At 39.0% G+C, this 27,392-nt stretch overlaps 1 protein-coding gene and 1 long non-coding RNA gene across 2 annotated transcripts in view; one reads left to right on the top strand and one right to left on the bottom strand.

Moving 5' to 3' along the window:
- The window catches only part of gna13b (guanine nucleotide binding protein (G protein), alpha 13b), a 32,034-nt gene extending 7,826 nt beyond the window's left edge, over positions 1 to 24,208 (bottom strand). Inside the window, exons 1-3 of the mRNA XM_082177706.1 lie at positions 23,880 to 24,208; positions 9,142 to 9,368; positions 996 to 1,046 (exon numbers count right to left, since the gene is read on the bottom strand). Coding sequence (XP_082033832.1) covers positions 996 to 1,046; positions 9,142 to 9,368; positions 23,880 to 24,162 — 561 coding nt within the window. The 5' untranslated portion in view covers positions 24,163 to 24,208. The remainder of the gene's footprint in view (positions 1 to 995; positions 1,047 to 9,141; positions 9,369 to 23,879) is intronic.
- LOC309504565 lies at positions 2,248 to 4,942 on the top strand. The gene is made up of 2 exons (XR_014208124.1): positions 2,248 to 2,832; positions 4,393 to 4,942. It is a non-coding gene; the product is annotated as an uncharacterized lncRNA (long non-coding RNA).
- Positions 24,209 to 27,392: the final 3,184 nt, after the last annotated feature.

The following is a 27,392-nucleotide window of genomic DNA, read 5'->3' as shown; positions in this document are numbered from 1 at the left end:
GGCATTCATCTTTCTGACATTATCTTCAGCATTTGCCATTGCCCATTTCCTTCATGCTCTGCTGTATAAAGTGATTCATCTAAGACTGCTTTGACTGACAATATAAAAGAGCTCTTCAGCAATGCTAGCCGTTTCTGTACTGCACTTAATCATTCAATATGAAATGGATCAGTCTAATGAATACAAGTACAGGCTGAGATGTTTATTTAATATGCACTGGACAAACTCCATCATAAGTACTCCATAAGACAAGGTTCCTAATTTCTATTCTGGAACTATTGTCAATATTTATCTAATACATTTCCAGGCCCATATGGAATGTATGCCCGCACATTTCAACAGAAATTAAACTGCCATTTACAAACATGAATGCATCTTTAAAGCTTTTCAAACTTCAAATGTTTCACCCTGGGTCATTGCACGCCCCATGTAAATGAAATCCTGGGTTATTTTGCTTCAATGTTTTACATTGCATATAATTTACAAGGGTTTAATTAATCCTCACTATTCATACGCTGCTGTTTCATACTGTATATTCCTAAACCCTGGGTTAACGACCTTATTTGCACATTTGCTGTGTCAGTGTCACTGCCTGGACGAACACCGCAAAACCGGTGCTCCAGAGGAGGTTTCATAACACTAGGTAAAAAGTGGTGCTAACCCAGCTAAATTTCAAGTGTGAAAAACTCCTTTACCCAGGGTTAAAGGCCATGTGAAAAGACCTTTTGTTTGTTACACGCGTTGGCTAATTTGTTAGTGCTTTCCACTTTCAATAAGAGTCAGCTCCATTAACAAATTTTACTGTGTTTAAACCCATTCAGCAGAACTCAATCTAAAATGAGTGCATTGATTGTTGATTACCCACCACTAAAAATTAAAAGGCACCCTAACGCATACTAAATTACTTAGAAACACTATTAATCATAAATATCACGTCTCTAAAAAACATGTGACATCAGCACGGACAGAATGATGACATAGAGCTACATGCTTACCGGTGTTCCGAGTTTGTCCAAGTTATCCAAGAAATACTTCACCGATTCACCCTGAGAACGACAAAAAGCAGAGAGAATCAGTCAGGTTATCAAAGAACTATAAACTGACAATGAACACAGCTGAGCACAAATGAGTCACACAATCAATTTGTACAGAAAGTTAACTGAGGTTAATTTCTTCATAATTAGATTCATCTAGATGAACTGACAAAAAGGTTATTACAGTAAAATGTTCTCAAATAAACCTGTCAATCAGCGAAAGTGTAAAATGTGCAGAGATATGCACTTAAAGAAATGAGGGCCACATTCAACATCAGAACGGACGGATGTGTGACTCATGAAAACCCTCTGACAGGATGTCAGTAATCACAGAATTACAATCACAGAAGATGTTACTGAAATCTTTAATTGACTCCCATGGAGAAATTCTGTATAGGCTTGCTGAGGTAGTCGGTGTTGCACCGTGTTCGGAGTCGGACGTACACCGATTACATTACTTTGCCATGGCAGCACCGGCCCAATGTCATTTTGCTTACTTGTAGAAATAAAAACCATTTAGTTCAGTTGGACAACAGACGCTACAATTTTTAACTTAAAAGCATCTGCTCTGCTCCATACAGCATGAGATGCAGAGTCGCAGGACAGTGAAGCAGGAGTCAGATTTCACTTATTACGTGACAAGAGTAAGGAGAGATGACAGACAGGCCGATGGCGGAGGATTTGGTGTGCAACAGATATTAAGCGTCACTGACAAATCTCTTATCTTGTAAAATGTGCGGCCAGTACCGCCGCTCCCTATACAGACAGTAAAGCGTGAGGGCAGCACAATATTGGAAAAAACTGACATTGTGACATTTTGGTTTTCTGCTATATATATATATATATATATATATTGCGATATGAAAACCATTTCACCAGTTAATTGATAAGCTTTATTTGGAAAGAACTATTCATTCATGATATTGATGTTGTAGCAAGTTTATTTAAATTAAGAGTTCATAATGGTGACTCAGGGCTGTACCAGAACCACTTACAGCTTTAGTCATCAATTTGTGACATCTGGTCTCACCAACACCAGAAATTAACTCCAAATGAACTTCGTTTTGGTCTGATTTTGTTTGAAATGACACACCAGTTTGTTCTCTGATTTTGCTTGAAGTATATCTGGGCCTTAAAGGGATAGTTCACCCAAAAATGTAAATTAGCCCATGATTTACTCACCCTGAAGCCATCCTTGGTGTTATATAAAAAAATGTCCTGGCTCTTCCAAGCTTGATAATGAGAATGAATGGCTGTTTGTCTTTGGAAGTGCATCTATTCATGATAAAAGTGCTCGAAGCGGCTCTGCAGGGGTTAATAAAGGCCTTCTGAAGTGAAGCGATGTGTTTGTGTAAGAAAAATATCCATATTTAAAACTTTATCGACTAAAATAACTAGCTTCCGGCAGACGGCCGTAAGCAAGTCGACTTGCGCCAAAAGAGTAACACTTGATGTATGAATAAATGAATGGCTTTATTTCGAACATGTAAAAGAAACAACAACAACAATAATAATAATTAAAAAAAAAAATGCAATAAATGCTAAAATGGACCAAAAAAAACAACAAAAACAAACAAACAATATTAACTTATACATGTCCGAAAAGGAGTAGGAAGAAGCAGAAGCTTATTTAATCATACCCCTTCTCCAGTACTCGTTAATAATCATCCGGTTGGCTGATCGTCTTAAACTGTTTATCTCCACACACCAAGAAATAAAAAAAATAACATACATATCTACCTATGTTTATATCAACCATAAATAATACATTTATGACGTATGATGTATGAGTAGGGCTGTGACGGTATGGGATTTTTTCTTACCGCGGTAAAGAAGCAACAAATCTCGCGGTTTGGCGGTTAACCGACCCCCCACCCACCCCAAAAATAAATAAATTTTAAAAAATCACCCGCGGCCGCGTCACACACTGCAGAGGCGATCAAGAACGCATGTAGCTTGTAAATGACAATGGAAATGAATAACATAAAGCAGTATTCTTTATTAACAAATATTAAATTGTAAATATTAATAATTAACTATTAAGGCCGGCGACACACTGGCTGCGTGGTGTGAGTGTGGCGTTTCTGTTGCGTGTCCGCTGCGTGGCTTTTTTTTATGTCTTTGCACACCAGAAACAGCGCTGCTGCTGCTAGGTGACATATAAGCCTCATTGGTGATATATTCGACATATGGGGAGAGAGTTGTGGAAGGCCTATACTTAATGTTAAACATAAATATATAACAGCAAAGACAGCGTCGGCAGTATTGATGGCAAAATAGGCTACAGAATATTTTGTTCTGTATTGACAGGTGCAATATTTGAAAATCGATAATATTTTTTTTTATTACATTTATATCTGCATTTATGTCAAAACCTAAACTTTCAAACATCAAAATGTAATTTATTAATATGTATTCATGTCAAAATGACATACAAACATTTTTTTCCTATTCTATTTTGCCAGGAAACGCTTCCAACAGGCTTGCGTGAAAAATAGGCGTCGGTTCTATTTCTAGCATGCACGCTTTTTTCCGCGCGGCTCGTGCCGCAACTGAGACGCGCGTCTCACGCAGGCAGTGTGCAAGCTCTAACCTGTTAACATGGGAGCCGAAATAAAAACGGACACGCCACGCAGCCAGTGTCGCCGACCTAAGGTAGGTGTGCTGCACTTAAGTCCAGCAAACGCCACAGGATGGTTAATTTTTCTAAGATGTGGTCTTAAGTTAGTGGTATTTCCTCGCGAGACGGATACTTTTGTGCGACAAATACGGCATATTGCCTTGTCCAAATTCACCGGCTTCCCCTTAATTGTCACCTGCCTCAAAGGCAACACAGTATTTGGCTTAGACACTAGATTCGTGGCTATTTTTTAAATCATTCGGCTAGCGCCGTCAACTGTTATTGCCTATACCACATGAGAGAGATCGCTACTTGCAATTAAAATCTAACTCCAACTGTTTACGTTATGCTTGTCTTTTATGCCTGTGTTTGTTTGTATTTAATTGAACATTATCTGTAAACATCACAAGTACTGAAACCTAGCAGTTAATTAATAATAATCAGACACACACAAAAAAATAAATCCCCCATATGTTTAACGGACTGTCCCTCCCTTGCGCAGGAAGCGTTTTTTTTTTCTCCAGAAGCACTTGAACATGGGACTCGCAGATACAGTAAATTATAAGCAAATATTAATGTGTTTATAGTTCATATCACACACCATATGCACTCCTGTGACTTTCAAAAAAAAAAAAAAAAAAAAGTGCGGTGATGACCTCACACCGCGGTAGGCATCTCATTAACGCGATATTGCGGTGATGCGGTTATTGTCACACCCCTATGTATGAGTAGCGTAAGCTTTGACGCATCTCACGGTTCAAACAAACAGGGCTGGGCAAATGCGTTCGTCATTACGTTGTGAGTCAAGTTCAAGGGTTAGTCTTTCGCCGTAAATCGATGCGTGCGTACGTCCGTCTGCCGGAATCTTAGTCCATAAAGTTTGAAATGAGGAAGAGCCAGGACATTTTTTAATATAACCTCGATTGTATTCGTCTGAAAGAAGAATGTCATATACACCTAGAGTGGCTTCAGGGGGAGTAAATCATGGGCTAATTTTCATTTTTGGGTGAACTATCCCTTTAAGGAAGAAAACACCGACGCGCCCTCTGGTTTGGAAAATGAAAATTGTGAGTAACAGGAACAAGCTGCCCAGGAAACAGCAACAGGGCTTGAGTTAATGTTCCGTGACGCTCAGATGTATAATGGACCAATTAGACGCTTGCAATTTCAACAGTTTGGCATGCTGACAGGACAGCAGGAAGGAGTTCTGTTGTGTTCAGCTTCCTTCTTAACATCATCCTCATCTTTCTCAGCGTATGATGGAGCTGTAGAGCAAAGCTCAGTGGGAGCAGTCAGAAAAAAAAAAAAGTCTTCCTCATTTCCTACATAAAATACCATTTCAAAATATGACAGCATCTATTTGCATCTTGGGGTTAGCTGAGGTCTACAAGAGGTACACGCAGGTCTTTTGAGGTGGCTTTCAGTAGAGAGGGGATTATGTAAGTCTTAAGAAAACCCCTAGTAATCCTCCCCCAGCTGGGCATGAAGCCACACTGTGCTGTTCATCTTCAATGAAGGGTGTGGGCACACAGGAACAACACACTCGGAGCAGGCCAGGATATCAGTTTCTGAGAAATGCTAAAAAGGAAGTCCTGTTAACTCAGCAACACCTGAAGCAAACCCCACTGAGCACTGTTGGTTCACTGCAATCTGGATCAACACACATACATACACAAAATAGTTTTGAACGCAAAGTCACTTGATAATGTATATAACATATTACATAAAATGTATATGCAAACTGAAATATTCATAAAAAAATAGGGATGCATCGATATGAAAATTTTGGCGATACCGATGACCAATAATTATTTATATTTGAAAGCCAATAACCGATATATTGGCAGAATGGCAATCTAAATCAAAGTTTTCATATAATTTGAGAGCCTGATTACAAAAACAAAAGTCTCCCCATTCAAATTCATGTCCCAAGCACACAATTATAATGTTCTTATTATTATTTTTTATAGCCTATATGACAGACTTGTGTTGCACTTAACTGTATTTTCCTTTTTTGAAGTAATTCCAATAATTTTTTTAAGCAATTCAAAACCATCATGGCGAACAGTGCACATCTAATGTGTCTCAGCTGAAGAAAATAATCCATCATTTATCGGCTTTAAGATATCGTCCAAATTCTTTTATTGGGCCGATAACGATATAAAAAATGTACATATCAGCCGATTCCGATATGGTAAATACAGATATAATAAATAAATTATATACTGCATTTTCTGGGATTTTTTTAACCATCTGAAACGTGCTATGATTAACATTTCCAAGGCGACTTAAATGATTATAATACAATATATTACGATTAATGTCAAGCACGCAAAACATGCGCAAAGCATACACATAAATAAATAGAAATAATGAGCAACAGGGTCAGCAAAATATCTCCTTCCCCAGGCCTCAGATTTGCAGGCATGCATGAGGGTCTTCATTTTAAATCACAGCTCAACATTCCTTCATGGATTATGCAATCCTTCTTATTGATCTTGGTAATCTTAGGCTGGGACGAAGGGAAGGGGAAAGATAGGCAAGGCTGAGAGCTCAGGCAGGTCAGCCTCCACAGAGCCCTCTTCATCCAACAAATCACACTTACACTAGTCCAGAGTACTACAGAAATGGACACAAAACTCTTTCATGCTCCTTTCCAACCCTACAAGTTTCCAGCTGTCCCTATATGGGGTGGGCAGGGCACAGAAAGCAGTATTTGGAAAAACGGGAGAGAGAGCACACTTGGGTGGATGTCTCCTATCAAAACATCTCTTCTGGTGCCTTTAATCTGCAGACATCATGGATCCCGCGGTAATCGGAGCTGAGATGAGCAGTGCTGAAGACTGTTTCATTTTATATTGCAGCATGATCATCTAAATTGACCAGGCAGTGAGCGTTTTGAAAATGCAAGTATTGAACTTGCAAGTATTACCTAAATCAGATTAAGCCTTCAGTGAGTGGGGTTTGAATGAACCTCACCGACTCACATAGATGCTCAGAGACTATAAGTAAACCGTGTAATGATTCACCGAACTGAATTCGACAGTTATAAACTATGTCCTGGCTTTTTACCAAAAGAAGACGGATCAGAGTGCCGTGTACAGGGGTAGTGAGAGCAGAACAGCGAGGACTAAAGCAGTGGATTAAGATTATGCAATGCCTAGAAATAAGAGGAGGGGTGGAGCGAGGAGGAGCCAGAGGCGAAGAGATCTTGGCTGCAGGAATCTAGAACAAGTTTTGTTTTGTTACATGTTGGGTGCATACCATAACCCCCAGAGGCTGGAGGGGCAGAGTTGTGAAAGCAGGAAGCCTGATAATGTTTTGCACTCGACACACGTGGTTAGTGGATTACAGAGCACAAAAGTGTTTTGTTTTGTTGCCTTCACTCACACAGGCTGAATGCAAATCACCAGAGCCTGTGGCAGAGGCTGCCTACTTAACAGGCGAGCTGTATGGAAACCTCAGCGGTAATGCAAGGATTTGCATTCGACCAGCCTTTGCTCAATGAAAACGGAGATTCCTGAGCTTGGGGAAGAGCAGATCTACCCTGTTATCAGTTCCACAGATCTGGGCCGCAGTACACAGAGTCAATGTTGTGTTGTTTCTTGTCCTAACCAGCATGCATCCTCAGCTCTGCTAAAGTCCCAACATGCCCATGCTGAGAGGATCACTAGAAATGGACAGACCACCTTTATCCTCCAGCAAAAAAAGCAAACTTCTCTGTGCATGACACCAGTGATTTCTAAAATGAAAAAACTACATCACTTATCCACAGGGAAAAACCACGTTTCACGTTTAATCACAATAACACAGCCGCCTTGGGCTGTCATAGTCATGCCATTTTAGCTAACAATTAATTGCCGTACAAATAATTAACTAGCAGCAATTAAAATGTCAGTTTTACAGGTCACTTACACAGAATGTTTGACATACACGCAACTTAAAGAGCCATTCATGAACTTGGAATCATACAATTTGCACTTTCAATACATGTTAAACTTTGTTTGGCATTAGGGCAGCACAAAGTACTACAGCACCAGAAGAGACATAAAAACATGACGTTCATGTTGCATGGATGATCGCAATCATATTATGTATAAGTGCAACAGCCCCAAATTCTTCCACATCAATTTTACTTATCAATGTAGGAAAACGTGGATCAGTCTATGTCTGCAATCTCTCGTACTTTGTAACCTCTACAAATCATAATAATAGGAGTTGGTTACTGGGTGTGAAGCACTTTGGTGAAATCAACATTTAAAATGGGGAAGTAACGCATTAGGAACTGAGAGCATTTAGAGAAGTCTGAAGTTGTGCGCTAAGATGGCACTTGCTTATGTCAGGGCCTAATGAGTAAACGTTTGAGATTTATAGGGGAAAACCAAACATTATCAAACTAAACTGATATGCTACCCAAGTTAAAAAAATTTATTAAATTAAAAACCAGGAATAGCAATCTTTAATCTACGTTAGATAAACAAATCCTAGGGCAGAAAATCTAATGACGTCAGAAGCAGACTGATGAAAAACAGCTCACAGCAGCCAGGCCTGAGCACAACAGTGATGTGGTTTACACATCCTCCTAGATGTACGCACACGCCATCTTGGCAAGGCAAGCAGCAAAACTTTTAGATGGGGTCTAAAGTCTCAAAGTATTTTTGTCCAAGACTCGTCAAATGCAAAAAAAATCCCACAGACTCTCTGTAGTGCAAAGTAGGTAGCTATGACCTAAAGTAACATTTGCACACACACACAAAAAAAGCATAATAACTAGCATGACGTTAGTTAATAGGTGGGGAAAGTGATATTTGATAAACGCTGTTTGGAAGTTAGTCAGACCGACACACGAACAAACAACACCAAACCTGTGTAGCCAATCTTCAGCATTAGGGAGCGTATGACAGTGGAGGAGAGAGAACAAGCAAGGGTGTCTTTTTTGAAGAAAGACTGCAGAAATAGAGATGAGACAAAAATACAAAGAGAAAAGCTCAGAAGAAATCACTGGAAAACGAAAGGTTATGACTGGGCAAGAGCTATAGGACGCGTGTTAACATTAGAAAAGCTTTCCAGCGCTGGAGAGAGAGAAGCGGGAAGGCCTGAAAATAGACACGGAGGTTGCTTTGATTCGAGTCCACACGTGAGTAACACTGGGTTTGAGTGTCATTGTTTGTCTGGAGCTGCTGTGCTGTTGGCAACTGACGAGAAACTCTTGTTCGTTCATCACTGCGCTTTATTTTTCGTGAAGAATTATTTTGTTGCGCTTCTGCTATGATTTCTGCAGAAATCTACTCTTGGATTGCTTGCGTAACGGATGACGACTGCTAGAGAATGCGGTGTTTAGCGTCATTGTTAGTGCACTCGACTCGCATGCCGACAACAATTGTCCCGAACAGAACCCATTTCCTGCTAAATATACAGTTTCACTCAATCACACATTACAGAAGTGAAATGCAATATGACTTCAAATTGAGATCACCAAAAGCTCACCAGCTGAAATTCCCTGCGCCGGTCATATGCGTACTGTATGCCGCTGTCAGCCCAGAGGGCACGGATCGATGGCAGGTACTGCTGGAACACTTTGGTCTCCACCATCCCCTGTGACCCCATGGCTGACCGTGTGTCAAAAGCCATCATGGTGTCTCCATGTGCCTGGTTTGAAGGGTCTCCCCACGGGATATGCAGCTTTTCTCTGGCATCCACAAGCACTCGAACACCTGTGATGACAGCAATAGGAGGAACAATGTAAAAAAAGGGAATATTATGAGTGGCTCTCCATTGTATGATGCTGTGTACTGACAAAGTTCAATATGATGCTGTTTTCAAGTTTAACAAAGCAAACAACATTACTAAACACTTGGATAATTGTATCATTTTTTGCAATTTTCATCAAAGGTTTATCATTTATTTATCACAATACAAGACAATGGGTCTGTATGAAAGGATGCATTATAACTGTGCAGTAGCCCATTAGGGTAATTAGTGGGGGGTGCTTATGAATTCGCGATCATGTCTATAGGCCTATAACATGCAGACATCAGGGAGCTGCAAATGTGAGCTCACTTTTCAAATTCGCGATGAGTACTCATTATATAGGGTGCAGTGGAACTGACCACACATTTTGCAAGATGAGATTTTTTTGTAATAACACTCAAGACCTGTTGCACACCAAATCCTCCACCATCGTCCTGTCAGTCATCTCTCCTTACTCTGGTCACATAATAATTGAAATATGACTCCCGCTTCACTATGCTGCGACGCTGCAGCTCGTGATGTATGAAGCAGAGCAGACCCTTTCAGTTTATAATTGTAGCATCTGTTGTCCAACTGAAACGTAACACCAGTAACACAGACTCAATGCAGTGATGCAATGCAGAGCCTTTGAGTAACTTCACACAGCTACAAGGAAATTCATAACTTCACACTGACTACAAGATTAATAGAGCTGCACAACTAGTTGTCGATAATTTAATCGCTAAAGTAAAGTCATCATTAGAGCGCATATGGCTTAAGCAAGGTGTGTACGGCTCATGTGCAAAACAATTGCAGCAGACACACAAGGAAACATAGCCAGCGTGCGTAGTTACGTATTCTAAAAGTATTAATGCTAGTGGTCGACCGATATATTACCATGGCCGATATATTTTCGCAGTTATAATTAAATGCACTGGGTGGCGCTGTTGAGCGTGTTTAACAAGTGAATTGTATTTGATCACATAATGTCGTCGTCCGCCTCACGAAGTTTGGAATTACTTGGATGAAAATGATATTGCAAAATGGAATTACTTTTAATCAAATTTATTAACGAAACAGAGTTATCATAATATCACCACCACAATGAGAAATCACATGAAATCCAAACACCAGTCGACTGAGGAAGCAGCTGCTCATCACGCATTAACGACTGCAGGTAAGCGCAGCCGTACCTCGAGGGAATCGTGATCCGAGATGATACCTTCTGATGGCAAAATGATTGAGACGTATGCTTCCTTTAAGTTTTCTCACTCGAGCATGTCGATATTATCGTTTTACTCAACATGAACGTGAAACAATATAAACACGATAATGCTGACTTGAGTGCATGTATGTTCTGTACATAACGGCGCAGTCTGCTTTAACGTTTTTTTTAAAGATAATTCTATTCTGTGCTGTCTTGTGCGCACGCTAGGGGTGGCACGGTTCACAAAACCCACGGTTCGGTTCGTATCACGGTTTTAGGGTCACGGTTTTCGGTTCTGTACGGTTCTTGTTGTTGTTTTTTCTTTTAATCTTTAACACTCCAAAAATTTACTTCAGCATATGATATATAGCTGAATTATCTAATTATTAATTAATTTATTTCATAAATGGGGTGTGTTTGCAAAACGCAGCTTCTCATTTCCCGTGGGCTGTGTCGGACAGTTATTTGTCACCACTTTTTGCCAGGGTTGATATTATGTCCCAGCACGGATGTACCAATACAAATAAATAAAACATTTCCAGTTAACTAGCAAAGTATTCGTTTCGTTCGTTTGTTAAATAAGAAGCAATCTAGCGCTGAAATGTGTTTTTTTTAATCAAGTGATCAAAGTGCTCGTTGCTGTTGCGATCAGTGGCGCTGATACAGTGTTCTCGTGGCTCGCGCACACACCGCAGCGGCCGCACATTCTTCACTCAGACGCGCGCTTCAGTCCGTTGAGGAGACTCTAGGCTACTCTATTCGTTCCGATGAAATCACAAAACAAAATTCATACAAATCTGTCCCTGCTTGATATACAACCGCTGATAAACATAATCGGTTTTGATGAAAAAGAAAAATATATACGAGTGCAGATTAGAACTCAGAACCTTTGACACGCTTGGCAAGTTCTGCCACTGGACCATTAAAGTACATACCGGTACGTGGAACAGTCGATCTACGTAGCCTATTTATTCACGTGAAAAAAACAACATATAGCCTAGTGGAGTTGATCTCATTAAATGTCTAAGTAAACCCAGTGTACTATTTAAATCGATTGCTGGACATTGTAATGTTATTCTACATTTGTCTGATTTATGATTTAGCATTGTATTAGCAGTAGCACGGGCACAAGGCTACATTGCGCATGCGTCGAACCGTGCGAACCGCGCGACGCACACACGCACCGAACCGAGACAAGCGAACCGAACGGTTCGGATGTTTTTTCATGTACCGTGCCACCCCTAGCGCACGCACGATATCATCGCAAGTTTTTCTGTCACAGTCACGACAGCATTTTGGCAGCATTTTGGTCATATAGCCTAATTGCGTATAGGCTTGTCATAGCGATTGCGATATGATTAAACGTGCAGCACTAATTGAGGTTATTTTATGATTTAGATAAAACTACCATAAAATCTCACAGCATTAGCTATAAAATTGAGTTTGCAAGCCTATGAACAGTGGAGGAAAACTAATACATAAAGATGGAAAAAAATCGATTCTTGGCATTTGAGAATCGATTTTGAATCAACCACATTTTAAAAAACGATTAATCGAAAAAATCGATTTTTTTTGCCCAGCCCTACACAAGAGTCACAACAATTGCACTGCGCAAGTGTCAAACTCAGTGTATGCTCATTGCTCACTACCATTTGCTCTCTCTCACCTTAGCCAGTCACTCACTAACTGTGCGGTCATCATCAGCACATGCTACAGTGACTCTGCTCACAGGTGTCTACATTACTGAACATGCATTTAGTGCAATAAAACTTAAAATCCATGCTACAGATATGTGGAATAAACGAGTTCTGCAGCACACACTCAAGATGCCATAAACATCACATACGTATAGGGCTGGGCGGTATGGCGGTATATAAAATAATGGCGCAGTTATAAGGTGTGTATAATTTACACTATTTAGTCAACACTAACAGTAGCTGCTGTTCGGTTTTCATAATGCTGTTCTCCTAGTCACTTATGAACTTGATGAACTTGACACTTCTGAGCCTCTAGGTGACGGGTTGCCAGATATCACAAAAACAACAAAACAAGCCCTTTAAAAGCAGACATGGCAAAAATGTACCGGGAAAACATTCAAACATAACTAGTATCTACTAATATCCTACCAAATTAAAAGGAAGTAACTCATTTATTATGAATAGAATAGTTCAATATAAAATATTCAGTATTATAAACTGATTGATGAAGTAAAGCAATAACATGAGATTGAAAAATTATTCAGCAACACTTTATTTAAAGTTGAATTGCACCTATGAGTTGTATTTAATATCAATCAATTGGGGGAAGTTCATCTAAAAGTTGATGAGAGTGTTTTGTTTACTATATTTAGCTATTAAAAATAGTTTACCAAATAAATAATTTACCAAATAAAAGAAAAACAATAGTTAAGTACTTTTCATTTCTAAAGTATTTGGGTTTATTTATTATACAAAGCCCTCTATTTTTCGAGAATAACTACAGATATAAATAACTATATCGTGAAATATTTTGTTACCGTGAAATCTAAATGGGTCTCAAATCTCATCTTAATTTATGCTTAATTGATAGCCCATGTGCAGTAATTACAGTAAATCTCAACTGCATTAGACCAGTACATTTCAGTTGCATAGATTGTCCCGAGTCCCAAAAGAGCAAAATGTCCTCCACAGAGGTCCGCATGTGTCCTACAAAAGGCATAAAGCACCAGAACAACTTCAGTTGGGTCCTCAAAAGCTATCTGTCCCCTTTTGTAATGTAATCCTACAGCGACAACATGAAAATCCTGTTTGCATCAACACAAAGATAAAAAGATTAGCGTTTTACTGATGTACTTGTCCCAAGAAACAAATAAGAGCACGAGACATCACCTACATCCCTCCTGGGTGAGGGTTTGAGTATCAGTAGTGTTGGTCTCTAGTTTTGTATACTCAGATTATCAGCGTAGGAGAGACCCATTGTAAACTGGTTTTCACACCTGTCTTTCTCTTTCAAAAACTGGCATCCCCAGCAGTCATAGTGCAAATAACCTGCTAAACCTGTTTCCACTAGCAGCTCTCTCCCTCACAATGACAGACAAAGACAGAGCACTTTTGACCTTTCAGATACTTTGGCTAGTTTGGTGGAAAAGTTCTTGGTAACAAAGAATGGTTATTGAAATAATGAATGGATTTACTTTGCGGTTATCTTCCATTCTGCATAGAAACCAACCAGCCTATTCCATCCCAGATTTAAATAAACTGCTCTTTCTAAACCATTTGTTTACAATCAGTTACGCTGCCAATACAACTCAAGCATTTGATGGAGGACTTCACACAATATTCTTCACCCTTCTAGACCTCACGTGCGGTTATAAGCCGATCCAGGGTCTTTTCACAGGATAAGACCTTAATTGTTCTTGCCACACATTCCATTGTGAGATGACGGCAGGTCAAGAGTATTTAACCAAAGGCCCTTTAAAAGGTGAGTAATGTCCAAGTAGAAGCCCATTAGTGCAGCACAAAATGGCATGTAAAGAGAGCTGTCTCTATTATATGCATGTCCTAAAGCACAATCAATAACAGCAGTCCATAGACACACATTAGCGAAAGCAAATAACCATTCTGTCTAAAATACTCAAGCAGGGTTTTTCCTGCATAGAGAATTATGAGGTGGCCGCCTCCGTAAAATTTTGTGCCGCCTCCGGCTCTTGACAGAACTCGGACAGACAGTCACATGCTCCGATACACTTTTTCCACCGTGACGGTTCTCTTGCGGGTTCCATTCTCAAACCGTATAGTTTGCCGATAGTGCTGCGCGGATCATCATAATCCGCGGGTCGGGCGGGCCAAGTAATAAAAACATAACATTCCAATTAATCGAGGGTGGATGACAGATAAATCACTATAATATGTTGAATTTAATAAAGACACAGAACTTTCATCACGATGAAACGCAATGAACGTGCGTCACTCTTTTACTTTCGTTTTCAACAACGTAATTCTCTTCAGGGAAAACCAATCAAGGAAAACATATCAGGGCTTGTCCGGGACACTTTTTTTTTTTTTTTTAAGGGACAAGTGAGAGAATTGTACTTGCCCAACTGGACAAATGCCCTGATTAAAACACCAATATAAAAAAATAAAATAAAAAATAACAAGGGAATCACCAAAAACGCGAAGATGATTCTGATTTAATTTAATGTAAGTGGCGATTGATTGCCTATAGTTGATCATATAAATGTGTTACTGTGTTTCCCCACGTTTTGATTGTTAACAGCCTAGTGTCTTGTTCTAATTGAATGTATTGATCAAACTGAAGAATTTGAAATGAAAGATGAAGAAAACATTTAATAAAATTAGGAAAAAAATGTAAAGAGTGTTTTCCAACATATCCGACATATAATGAGTGTTTTCCAACAGTGACGTAATGAAACATTGATCATTTAAGTTCTAAGGGAGTAAAGCCTCTGTTTAGGTCATTAAGGAAATGTAATTTTGCCAAAAGAAGAACTTTTATTTTAAATAAATGTTAATTTTAAATCAGCCTACTTCAGTGTGATATGTTGCCATATCATCATGCTTAACACTGAGAATTTGAATAATTGTAATGTGATGAGATGATCAGATGCGGATATCTAAATCAAAGAATATCATATTTTGGGCGGTTGGATTATCTATTTTTAACAGCGGATTCGGGTGACACAAAGTGCACCAGATTTATTTATTTATTTTTAAAATGCACAAAATGTTCTTCCGGGGCGGGGGCATGCCCCCAGACCCCCCTAAAGGTACCGACCTCCATCCATAAAAATACTGTGGGAAACACAGTAGGCTATATGATGGTCTACGAAAAATACTAATTTAATTATCTTACTGTTAAAATTAATACATGATCAGGATTTTACCACCTCCGCCTCGTTTAGAGCCAGGAAAAACCCTGCCCATGCAACACATACAGTGCAGTTTCTCCCCTTTCCCCTGTCATTTAGGAATAAGAGCGCGATCCTTTAGTGATTAATCATGCAGCTCTAATTAGAATTACTGCACAATTCTGGATAAATTGAGAACGTTTTATTACTGAATGATTTAGAGTTTTTAAACAAATCTCTTAAATGAATGATTCAATGACAAATACATGTCATGCACCTTAAACCATGACTTCTGGCAAGTTTTGTGGATAGAAATGGACATTTTGAGACATACAAATATGACATACCATCAACAGATCAAGGCATGATTATTGCAGCACGAACCTTGAACTTGTCACAAACAGAAACCTTCATTTTATAATTTTAGACAGGATTATTCATGTTTTTCTTTTGTGTTAATTTTCAGCTATAAGGTAGAAATTGATAGGGGAAAAATGAAACTGCACAACCCAGAAAAAGATTTACAATTCATTGAAAATGTTATCTTAAATGGCAAAGGCCACACCCAATCTGTGAGCACTTATTTTTCTGGGCTTTTCATAGAAGATCTCTAAGGCTCTATGGTAATTGAATGCTATTGTGGGGGGGCCATTAGGTGTCCCAAAACAACAAACCCACGTATAAAAAAAGTAAACACTCACTATTCTTCTTCTATGTCACTCCCTCAGATACCATATACAGCTCACTCGCAATTAACCCGATAAAGAATATTAAAGTAACTATCCTAACCTTATTCAACTACAGACCTTCCTCAATATTAAAGTAGCTGACCTACTTTATTGAAGAGCACCTGAGCGACCGTTCGTTTCATCATCAGACAATGTGGAAGTTATCAGAACACGTCTTTCTACTTGGTGATAAGAGAATGTAGCCTACAGTACGTTTAATGCCTTAAACGTAGAAAAGGTCTATTTGTGATCAGCCTATTTATAACTACCTAATAGTGTTGTCATGGTACCAAAATTTCAGTATTTGGTACCAATACCAGTGAAAATCTACGGTTCTCGGTGCCAATTTCGCAGTTCGTACCGCTTTCTCCTTTCCACAAGCGCTTGCTCTCCCATGGCGTCTGTCGTTGCTATGCAACCATGAACAGAGGCGCGTCTGGAAAAACGAGTGAATGAAGTGAATGTCGTGATATTACTGATCATGTGAAGATTTTGCAGCGCCGCTGAATACATTGTAGGGGAAACACTGTAATGTGTGCTGGTCAACTAGTCTAAAATTAAGAAACCCCTACAAAACAGAAAAAAAAAAAAACAACAACATAGGAACATTGTGTGTAAATTTAAGATTACTTTATTTATTAATACTCAAATTAATACAACTTAATTTTATATTCCAATATCCAAATATGATACTAAATCCCACAGAAAAAAGGCCTTCTATTTATCTTTACATTTGAACATTGCACATTTTAAACAGGACACGCATTAACTGAGTAAATGTTAGCCAATACAAACATATTTATAGAAAACAGTTGACAATGAATAGACAGGAGTCCAATAATAGCAAAACGAATCACTTATTTTAAAAAGCATATCAAGTATAAGTTAGACGAATCCGACATATAATGAGGGCTGTGTTAACAGTAAAACGTCCATCATTTAACGAATTTTAAAAACACAGATGGATAATACAAAATGCTTTCTGACACTTTGACAAAAAAAAAAACACAAGCAAGAACAAAATTTAAACTTAGCCAGTCAATTTTAATTTTACTATTATCTTCTCTCTGAGTGCGTACGTCTGTGTTTGTGAGAGAGAGAGAGAGAGAGAGCGCAGCACTGATACAACTTTTTTTATCCATAAGTAACTAACGCGCTAGTTTTCATACAAAATAAATATGTAACATTATTAGGTACTTTAGTTATTATTAACACAATAACGTAACACATGCAGGCTACGTTTCTCAACACTGAGAATGAATAAATTAAACGCCTGTTTCTCTAGACTCGTGCTCATCAGTCATCCACAAATCACAGCACTTTCATAATCACTAAGCCATAGGGATTTCAAATTTATTTAGATTTATTGTTCAGCATTACTTGAGCATTTCATAATTTGCATGGCTGAATGATGTCTTCCTCTTATCTGAGTGACCATGAATAACGGAGTATTTTAAGATAATCCATGCGATCACTCCCATGTGATCATTGAATCCAGAGAACTCGATATAATATTTCAACTTTCCACATCCACCCCAGCCCGTTTACTCTCAGGAGCTAGAAGTACCGTGACTACTGTACTGTACTTCACTTATGAAATCAGTCAGACGGCGGCCGCGGGAGTGGAAGGGGGATCGAGCGGGATTCTTTATTGGTGTCGATTTTCAGTCTCTTTTTAATGATAGGCCTTACGCATCTGTCAATCACCCCTGCTTGCTATTTGGGGAATGAACCCAGAGCTATGATTGGTCGAACTCTTCTTCTTTTGCTGTTGCTTGATTTGAGGACTGCACGCGCACAGAGGCATCACCAGGTTTTTCCGTAGTTTAGAGTTACAAATCGTACCAGCGTACTTTGAGGTCAAAATGCGTATCCACTACGCAAAATGCATACAGGTTGGCAGGTCTGCAGTCATCAAAATAATGTATAGGCCTAGTCAAAGCTAGGGATGCTAACAATTCATCGGTGAAAATAATTTAATCGATAAAGCGTATCACGATCGTTGATTAAGCAAGGTCATGTGGATGCATGCTGCTCAACCACGAAACGCAAAACAGACACGAGGAAAAATGTAGCAGCAGAGTTATGCCTGGGATCATTTTATGTTAAAAGGCTAGAGTTGTTACACCTTCATGACTATACGTTTGCGTGCATTCACAGCCTTTTGTTTTGTTCAAATGTAAGTTGTAATATTGTGTTTATTTTGTGTAGGCCTCTATATATCCGATTTATAAGATGCATTTGGTTAAGAATTAACGCGGTATGGAAAGCGTGCCGCTGATCATCTTCAGCTTCAGTGCATGCAGCTCAAACAGCAATGCACGACTAATAATAACTATGATTGGGACTGTCATATTAATACATGCATAACATTATAAAGAGAACAATATTGTGATAAAACGTGAATTATTTGGGTTTAGTTGCCGTTTCAGCGCATTGCTCCAGGAAGAGCGTATCAACGCAAGTTACACATTCTGAATAGCATGCAACTTCAACGTTCAAGTTCACTTATGCATTCATGTCTAAGCGCCTGTGAGCGGAAAAACCACCCTTGCAACTTTGGGCCGGCAGGAAGTATCGCGTGATATCAGGTATGATATGTAACGATGTAATGATATGTAATCAATGTAACGAATTGCTTTACGGCACTGCACACATACATTTATATGTTAGCCTTCTGTGTATCATACATACCTCAGTGGACATGGCTCAGTGCGTTCGCCGGCTACTTTGAAAACAAATGCACATGACCAGAGGGAGAAGATGGGAGGGGAGGAAGAGTCACCAATGAGTTTTTACGACAGTGTTGTCAAATATCTATTAAGCAGCTGTAGGGGGAGCTCTATAGAGAAACCCGCAAGCAAAAAGCGATTTTTGCCAAAACTGCATAGCACCGCTTTAAATAAAGAGCTAACAAAGGGCTTCAGTTTACAGGTGTTCATTCAGCGCATGCAGCAATGCACGACTTATATCAACTATGATTGGGACTAACTGTCACATTACATAACATAATGAGAACACTATTGTAATAAATTGTTGTGAATTCATTGAGTTTAGTTGCCATTTCAGGAAGAGCGCATCCACAACAGGAGTTACAAATTCTGACTAGCATGCATCTGAAGCGGCGTTGGTGACACATTGTATTATTTGATTATTAAATAAGTAATTCAATTAAATGATCAATCACAATCTACATATTACATTACAATTCTACTAGCCCTTTATTTAGACCAGTGTATTCATTTAGACTCAAAAAATGTATTCCGATTTGAAGCTTGTGACATATAAACACGCACATCACATGTTTAGCGTTCATGTAACTACAATACATCCAGATTCATCAACCAGAATGGTTAGATACATGATGGGCTAATGTAGAAAAAAATAACTTGAGGTCATTAAATATATTCTGGGATGAATATATTCTGGAAAACCTGCTTTTTTGTCATTAAGGGAAATCATATTGTTTTAGTAACAAATTTGACTGGTAAGTCATAAAGAATATGTTTTTTTCCCCGCCCTTTTGTATTTATTGCATGTTCAGGGATGACAGATTGATAAACAGTCATGGTGTTTATGACTGGATTTAATTTTTGATACTTTGACCAGGACAAGCACATGAAAAGGCTTAATGTCGAGCCCTGAAGGCTAACGATTAAATGATCGTTAATTTAAACGACCATCGATCAATTTGTGTAAATTGACATCCTTAGTCCAAGCTATCATTATCAGAGCATGAGACGACAGTGTGAGAGCAGAGGAGTGAATGAGATTGTAGCATCATTTTACCAGCGTTGCTCAGCACGGCTTTACCACACCACATTACAGAAACATGTCTACTACAGAGAAATTTTATGTCGGCACGTCATTTGAGCAGACATTGCTTTTCCGGTGAGTGTTCGCTTGGGCCGTGAACGACTGAGCAGAGAGCGCAGACACGGAGCAGAACATTGAGCAGAGCAAACTGGGTGCCGGTACAGACACAGCCTGAGTCGCTTCAAAGTTGTGTGCCTTCGGAAGTGGGGGTACAAAAAATTCTGTGCGAGAGTGAAACCCGAGCGCTGAACACTAAGGGGCGGGGCAGTATATATTTTCGGCTCTTATTTTTGGCCTTTTTTCTCTTTCGGCCAAAAATGCCATTTTCGGGCATTAATTTTCAGCGGCCAACATTTTGGTACATCCCTAGTTAAAATGTATATGAATGTGTAAAGGTAAATGTCTTAGGTCCTGTAACTGGTCTCTACAACTACAAAATCTTTAATCATGGTTAATCATTTGTTTTGCCTTCATTAGTTTATTTTAAAAGGTTTTACATTGAGACAAATTAATTTCTTAAAATAAATATATTAACATTTAGCCTCAATTAAAGAGAGCTCAAAAAGTAAGCAAAAAAGAACAAAATGTTTAAAATAGTTTTAGATTAAGTATAGTACGTCATCACAGGACATGTCAATTTGTCAACTACTCATACAAGACAAAATGCCACAGACAGGAAAAAAGTAATGAACGTCAGAGACACTCAGTTGTGCAGGAAACTGAAAGTGTAGAAAGATGCGCTCAGAGGCGTAACCTCCTCGACACATCCCACATCTGTTGTGAAGTGGTGTGTCCATGTGACCTCACGATATGCATGTGCACTTTCACCTTAAAATTGACTATGTCTAACAAAACTCCTCTTCAAATCTGTCCCATAACCGCAGATGTTAATGGGACCTTAGAAGTAGATGAGGTCTGGATGAGGTCTGGATGAGATCTAGAGATCTATAATTTAACATCGAATTCTATAAACAACAGCAGGATGCAACAAATGCACGCTGGGCTAAACTATTCAAGATTATAAACAGAATCTTGCCCGAGTTAGAAAAGATAAACAACCTGCTAGAGCTTAAGAGAGAAATCACAGAAGGCAGGATTTCATCCATACTGTCCAACAAACTCACAGGATAAACTACACTGACACAGCTGGCGTTTCAGTCCGGTTACACAATGTGAATGCTCAGGGCTGATATTCTGTTCTCTCAAGTGAAATCTTTTAGAAAGGAGTAGCAGAATTAAATAAAAATGTTTCCGTCCAACTACTTTTAAGCACATTTGGGGTTAACGCTGGAAGGAAACGACAAGATGTGCATCAATTCCGAAAAAGCACTTAAAACTTATTCGCTCAATTTAATTGGAGACATATTTTTTTATCCGATAAGAAAACATGCACATGATAAAGACGATGTTTTGGTCATTCTGAAATGCCTGAGCAAAGTGGTTCTGTATAATTCCCACCCAGAACTGTTTTACACGACTGCGCTCCCAAACATCAGGCATCCGAAAGCAAAATAACATAAGCACGTTTATTGCTTTATCTGCATGCTCTGAGGCACAAGTAATATAGAAAATTATTAGGCTATATACAGTGGCTTCTCCTACTTTTCTTAGTGATATTAAGCACCAGTTTATCAGGAAGTGACGGCTTTGTTCTGTTCGACTTACTGGATGGAAACTGCTTTTTTCGCAAAAATTATAATGCGATATTTCAATTTTGCGCAAATTACATTTGTAACTTTGGATGGAAACTTAGCTAGTTAGAAGAGTTTATTAAAAACCTTGCCAGGTTCCTCCTGCCCACTTCTGTCTCTATAAGTGCATTAAGAGTAGTTCACACCTGCCCTCTGATCTTTCTAAGCTAAAGAGGAACATCTGTAAAAGCCCTGATGTTTTCAGTCGATTCTGTTGGACTGACATACACCACTGTTTAAAAGTTTAGGAGCAGTAAGAACAAATTATTTACTTTATTATTTAATTTAACAAATTAATACTTTATTTCATAAAAAACATTTATTTTTTTTAGCAGTTTCCACAAATCAGAATATCAGAATGATTTCTGAAGGATCATGTGACGCTGAAGACTGGAGTAATGATGCTGAAAATTCAGCTTTAACATCACAGGAATAAATTATTACAGTTTAAAATATATTAAAAATAGAAAATGGTTATTTTAACTTGTGTTTTGATCAAATAAGAGACTTCTTTCAAATACAAATTGTATTGACCCCAAACTTTTGAACGGAAGTGTACATAAAAACTCTCCATCACTTGGTACTAGCTAGCGCTTCATCAGGTCGCAGTGCTAAAACATAACTAGTTGTGTTAGAGATGTGATCACTGGCCAATCGGATCTGTCAAACAGTGAGAAACCTTTCTGCTTCAAACATAACATCTCCACAGGACAGGTACATGCGAGTAGAATCTCAAGTGAAACGTGTGAAAGGAATTAAAACGCTACTGATGGTTAAAGTGTCTCTAGTCATTATAGGGAGACATTTCTGTGTTTTCTGGAATGCCTTAGGATTAGATCCAAGCAGCCATTTGACTAAATGCTTCCTGTTGAGTTAGGGAAGGATATGATGTTAGCGACTGCTACAGACGAGTCTCCACGAGATCACAGCTGAACCATTTGTCATTGCGGTGCCTTTGTAAATGATGACCGCTGTGACATATTAATCTCGTGCAGGAAATCTCAAAATCTTTTCATAGCAATAGGCACTGGAAATCCCCGACTGAGGCAGCCCGAACGGAGAGCCCGTATTACACCAGGTGGGTATACTGATTTATCACATCCCTTTTTTGAAAGACAAAAAGCAAGTCTGAAGACAGAAACCTAAAGTAAACTACTGGGAGAAAAAAAAAGACATGCCTAAAAAGGTTAATAACAAACTCACTTATTGAGGATCATCTGACACCTTTAGCTTGGTTCAAACTGTCTGTATCTCTAAAAAAAACAAAAATGTCAGAAATAGTAAAGCTGGATTTCTTCCATAACAGGTGTTGGTGAGTGGTTAGTGCCAGTGTGTTAACCCATGTTCTCCTCATCATGTGCTAGTCTGAGAGCTCTGGACTCCACCCATTTCACAGATGCCCGAAACACGTCCTTTACAATAAATATATATACATATATTTGAAAATCACCTTTTCATTTAAAGTTTAAAAATGCTACAATGAAGCCAATAAATAAGAGGCTTTGAATATGAGTTGAGTGGTGTGCTTTTTGGTAGACACCAGTCTCTTTGTTATTTATGAGACGGGCTCAGCATACCAACAAACAAGAGAGCGGATTTACAATTTAAGCCAGGCTTTACATACTGGATCGATTTATTTTACATAATCCAGTTTCAGTTATGGCATTAAAACTCGGACAGACAAAACATTAGCACACACACACGAGGGGAGATTCCGCAGCTCTTTAAACAGATCCGATATTCTGGTACAACGCCAACAACTAAGATACTACGGAGTATAATATTTCAGAAACGAAAATGTATGGTACTTTTAGAAAGTACAAGGCTGAGTTTAAATGAGTCAGCTCTTTTATGAAGACGTTAAAAACTAGAGCGCTAACGTTCATTTCTGACGAAATTCAAAGCCAAGCCCTGCTTTTCTAGACCACGGAAATCACGCGTGAGATTGAATCCACATGTTTAATGAGGCGACAAGCTAGGAGACGATTTAGAAAGATATCAGGTCCTCCGCGGAGGTCTTTGTTCAAGACCGCGGCGGGGAAAAGTTGAGAGAATAACATGGGCGTTTCTCCTGGGCAGGTTACAGCGCAACTTCAGCTAACGCTACAGCTAAACCTCATTTCATCCCTCCCGACCCCGTTCAGAATCAAGTTTAAACCCGACACGCCACTTTGCATAGGTCTGTGAATGAGAAACGCGCATCCTACCTTTCATAACATTACTGTAAATGGTGGTTTTGAACTCTTCTTTGGCCCGCTGATCGAAGTCCTGCCCGTGTATGATGCGCATCTGCTTGAGGAAAGTGGACTTGCCGCTCTCCCCGGCGCCGAGCAAAAGTATCTTGACTAACCGTTTCACATAGGGTTTGTCTTTCATGAGACCTCGGTCAATTTCTTTAGATTTCCTTAGTTGTTCCGCCTCGCTGCTGTTGAGAAGACAGTTTGGAAAACAAACGGATAGAAAGGACCGGGACGGCAGGAAATCCGCCATCTTTGTGCAACTTCATCGATACAGTAGGGAGTGAAACTGCGCGCGCCTGAGAGCTAGTGGCGGGCGGGGCTTCGCCAGTTCTCTGTCGCTGATGAAAGTTTTGGGCGGGTTCGAACTTCGAAATATAGGGGCACAATGTTCCGAGTTTGTTGTCCCCCACTTAAAGGTGCACTCGGTAATAATTAGTTTTAAATTAAACGTTTACACGTAGAAATTAACCCCATTATACCCCAAATAGGTTTGTATCTCGATATATAAAACCAATCTAGTGAGAACTTTTTTATTTTATTTATTTATTTATTTATTTATTTATTTTATATTTATTTATTTAAATTTCATTCAATGGACCAAATTTGATGAAGTTGTTGTTATTTATATAGCCAAAAATTAAGCTGAAATTCTGATAGATTGTAATGTAAATCAATGAGATTTTTATAACAGTATTTTTATAATAGCAGACTACTTGCATAAAAATATACGCATATAAATATCAGTTGTCACTGAAGGCCTATAGCTCCCAATAATATGTCTTAATATGATGTTTCAATGCTTATTTTTATTATTTTTATTTAAGATTTATAAATTTTAAGATACATTACAAAAAAATACAAAAAGAAAATAACGGGAACAGTGGGAGACAAAAAGACACACTAAAATATGTAACGGTAAACAGATATTGAAGTCCCACAAAAAAAAAAAAACTTTACTACTAATGCAATCCAATACAATCCTACATGTAAACCCAATTGTATATTAGCCAGGCAATACAACATTAGTATCATCATCATCTAGGTTGGTGATTGGTGGGGTTCAGGTGGGATCCAAAATCAAACACAGAAAGTAGGGTCAAGCTGTGTTTGGACATGTTCACGAAGGGGTTGCCAAAGCTTGACAAAAAATAGCGCTAAGTCGGCGAAGAGAGTACCTAAAGAAAACAAAGAACATCTCTAACCCAGCGAGTGTGAGAGGGTGAGGGCTCTTCCAATTCAATTGAATTAACCGCCTATAGCCAAAAGAGTTAAAAAGGCTACAAAGTCTGAGAAATAAGAAGGCAAAGAGTGGCCAGGCCGGAGAACCTCAAATAAACCAGTAATTGGACAAAGTGGGATTTCCACAGAGGTTATGGCTGACAATGAGACAAAAATTATAATGCAGTAATTGGACAAAGTGGGATTTCCACAGAGGTTGGCTGGCAATGAGACAAACATTTGCTTCCAAAAGGAAAACAGGGCAGGGCATACAGGACCAGAACATATGAATTAAAGTTGCTGAACCAGAATGACACCTGTCACACTCCGGGTCAATAGAGGGGTTATTAATGCGAGCAAACCTGGCCTTAGACCAGTGGGCTCTATGAACCACCTTGCACTGTATGAGTCTGTGACGTGTGCAAAGAGAGGAGGAGTAAACCCTGTTCAAGACTGCCTTGCATGTCTCCTCGTTGATGTCAGTACCAATGTCTTGGGACCAGACAATGCATAGGTTATCAGAAGAAAACTGCAAATTAACAATTAAATGCTTAGTTTTATGATCAAATCGCTGTAGTTTTAACTGTGGGGGGCAAAACATATAATATAATGCAGTCAGTGGCGTATAAGTCAGCCCTGGGCCCCTTATACAAAAAAAATTTTTACGGGCCCCTTCCATTAAAATCACATTCCCTGGGCCCAAGCTGCGGGCCACCCAATCCGCCCGGCCCAATATGCACGTGCCATTCACCACTGAATGCAATGTAACAAAATGATGATTGAGAGAGAGAACCAAAAAGCCACAAACAGTCCTCAAAAGATGTATCATATTGATACATTTTAACATGTTTTTTTCTAATCAAAATACTTGCTTTTTGAATTATTAATAACAGTATAAAATATATTTGTATATTTACTTTATAAAAATCATTAAAGATTTTACAGCAAAAAGACACATGAATGAATGAACACTTTTTCTTATGTAGGCCTACTATACCCAAAGCACTTCACAATCATATAAGGGGGTCTCTCCTCACCCACCACCAGTCTGCAGCACTAAAAGAGCAACGGCGCCAGTGTGCTCACCACACACCAGCTATAGGTGGAGAGCAATAGAGCCAATTCAAAGGATGGGGATAGAGAGGCCATGATTGATTAGGGCCAATGGAGGGAATATGGTCTTCTCTTTACGAGAAATGCCATGGGATTTTTAATGATCTTGGTTTAACATCTCACCCAAGACAGTGCTTGTTGCAGTATTGTTCCCGTCATACTGGGGCATTAGGACCCCAGGAGGTCTCCCATCTAGGTACTGACCAGGCTCAACCTTCAGTGGGCAACAGGGTGATATGGTTGAGGGCATTTACAATGTACACACATGTACAATAACCTAAAGGTGGACAATATACATTATAAAGTTCTTTACATGTAGTAACAGTTCTATTTAGAACCGTATCGTCCTGAAGAACCTTTTATATGCTGAAATGGTTCTTTGCGTTAGAGTTTAGAGTTCTTTATTCCCACCTTTTTGTTTTTCATTTACATCTACATTTAGTCATTTACCAGACGCTTTTGTCACGGCAGGTCAAAAAGTGAAGCGAGGATTCAAGTTCAGATAAGGATATTTATTAAATAAACAAAACTACAAACAAAAACCTCCCTAATGGGGGGAAAAAGAGACCAGCATTAGTCAGGAACATAACACAAGAGAAACACAGACAACGAACCAGTACAGGACTGCAAAAACAGAGAGACTAAATAGGAAGCAAACAAAAGAAGGTAACGAACAAGGCAGGTGGGGCAAATTAATCAATAATCACCAAACCAGATATAAACCAAACAGAGGTGACAGAATCCTGTCAGCTTTTGTCCAAAGCAAATAAATACAAATCAGGACTAAATTAAGCGAGTCATCGTGAAGAGGCAAAGACAATGCAAGAAGTGCTCAAAATACAAAGTTCAGGCATTGCTCATAAGCCTGATAAGGGAGGGTTAAAGGAAGAGGGAATTGTTTTATTTTTTTGAGCTGCAGCATTCTGAATCATTTGTAGAGGTTTAGTTGCACATGATGGAAGTCCAGCCAGATGACCAGGGCCTGGATGAGAGGTTGTGTTGCATGCTTAGTTAGGAAAGGCCTGATCTTCATGATGTTGTGCAGTGCAAACCGGCATGATCGAGCTGTCTTTGTAATTTGATCTGTGAAGGTCAGCTGGTCATCAAATATTACTCCAAGATTTCTGACCGACCTTGATGGGGTGATTG

This window comes from Leuciscus leuciscus (assembly GCF_965113295.1).
Source record: "Leuciscus leuciscus genome assembly, chromosome: 1".
Classification (NCBI taxonomy): Eukaryota; Metazoa; Chordata; class Actinopteri; order Cypriniformes; family Leuciscidae; genus Leuciscus; species Leuciscus leuciscus.
The sequence above is the reverse complement of the archived record's forward strand: the minus strand, read 5'-3'. Positions and strand labels throughout refer to the sequence as shown.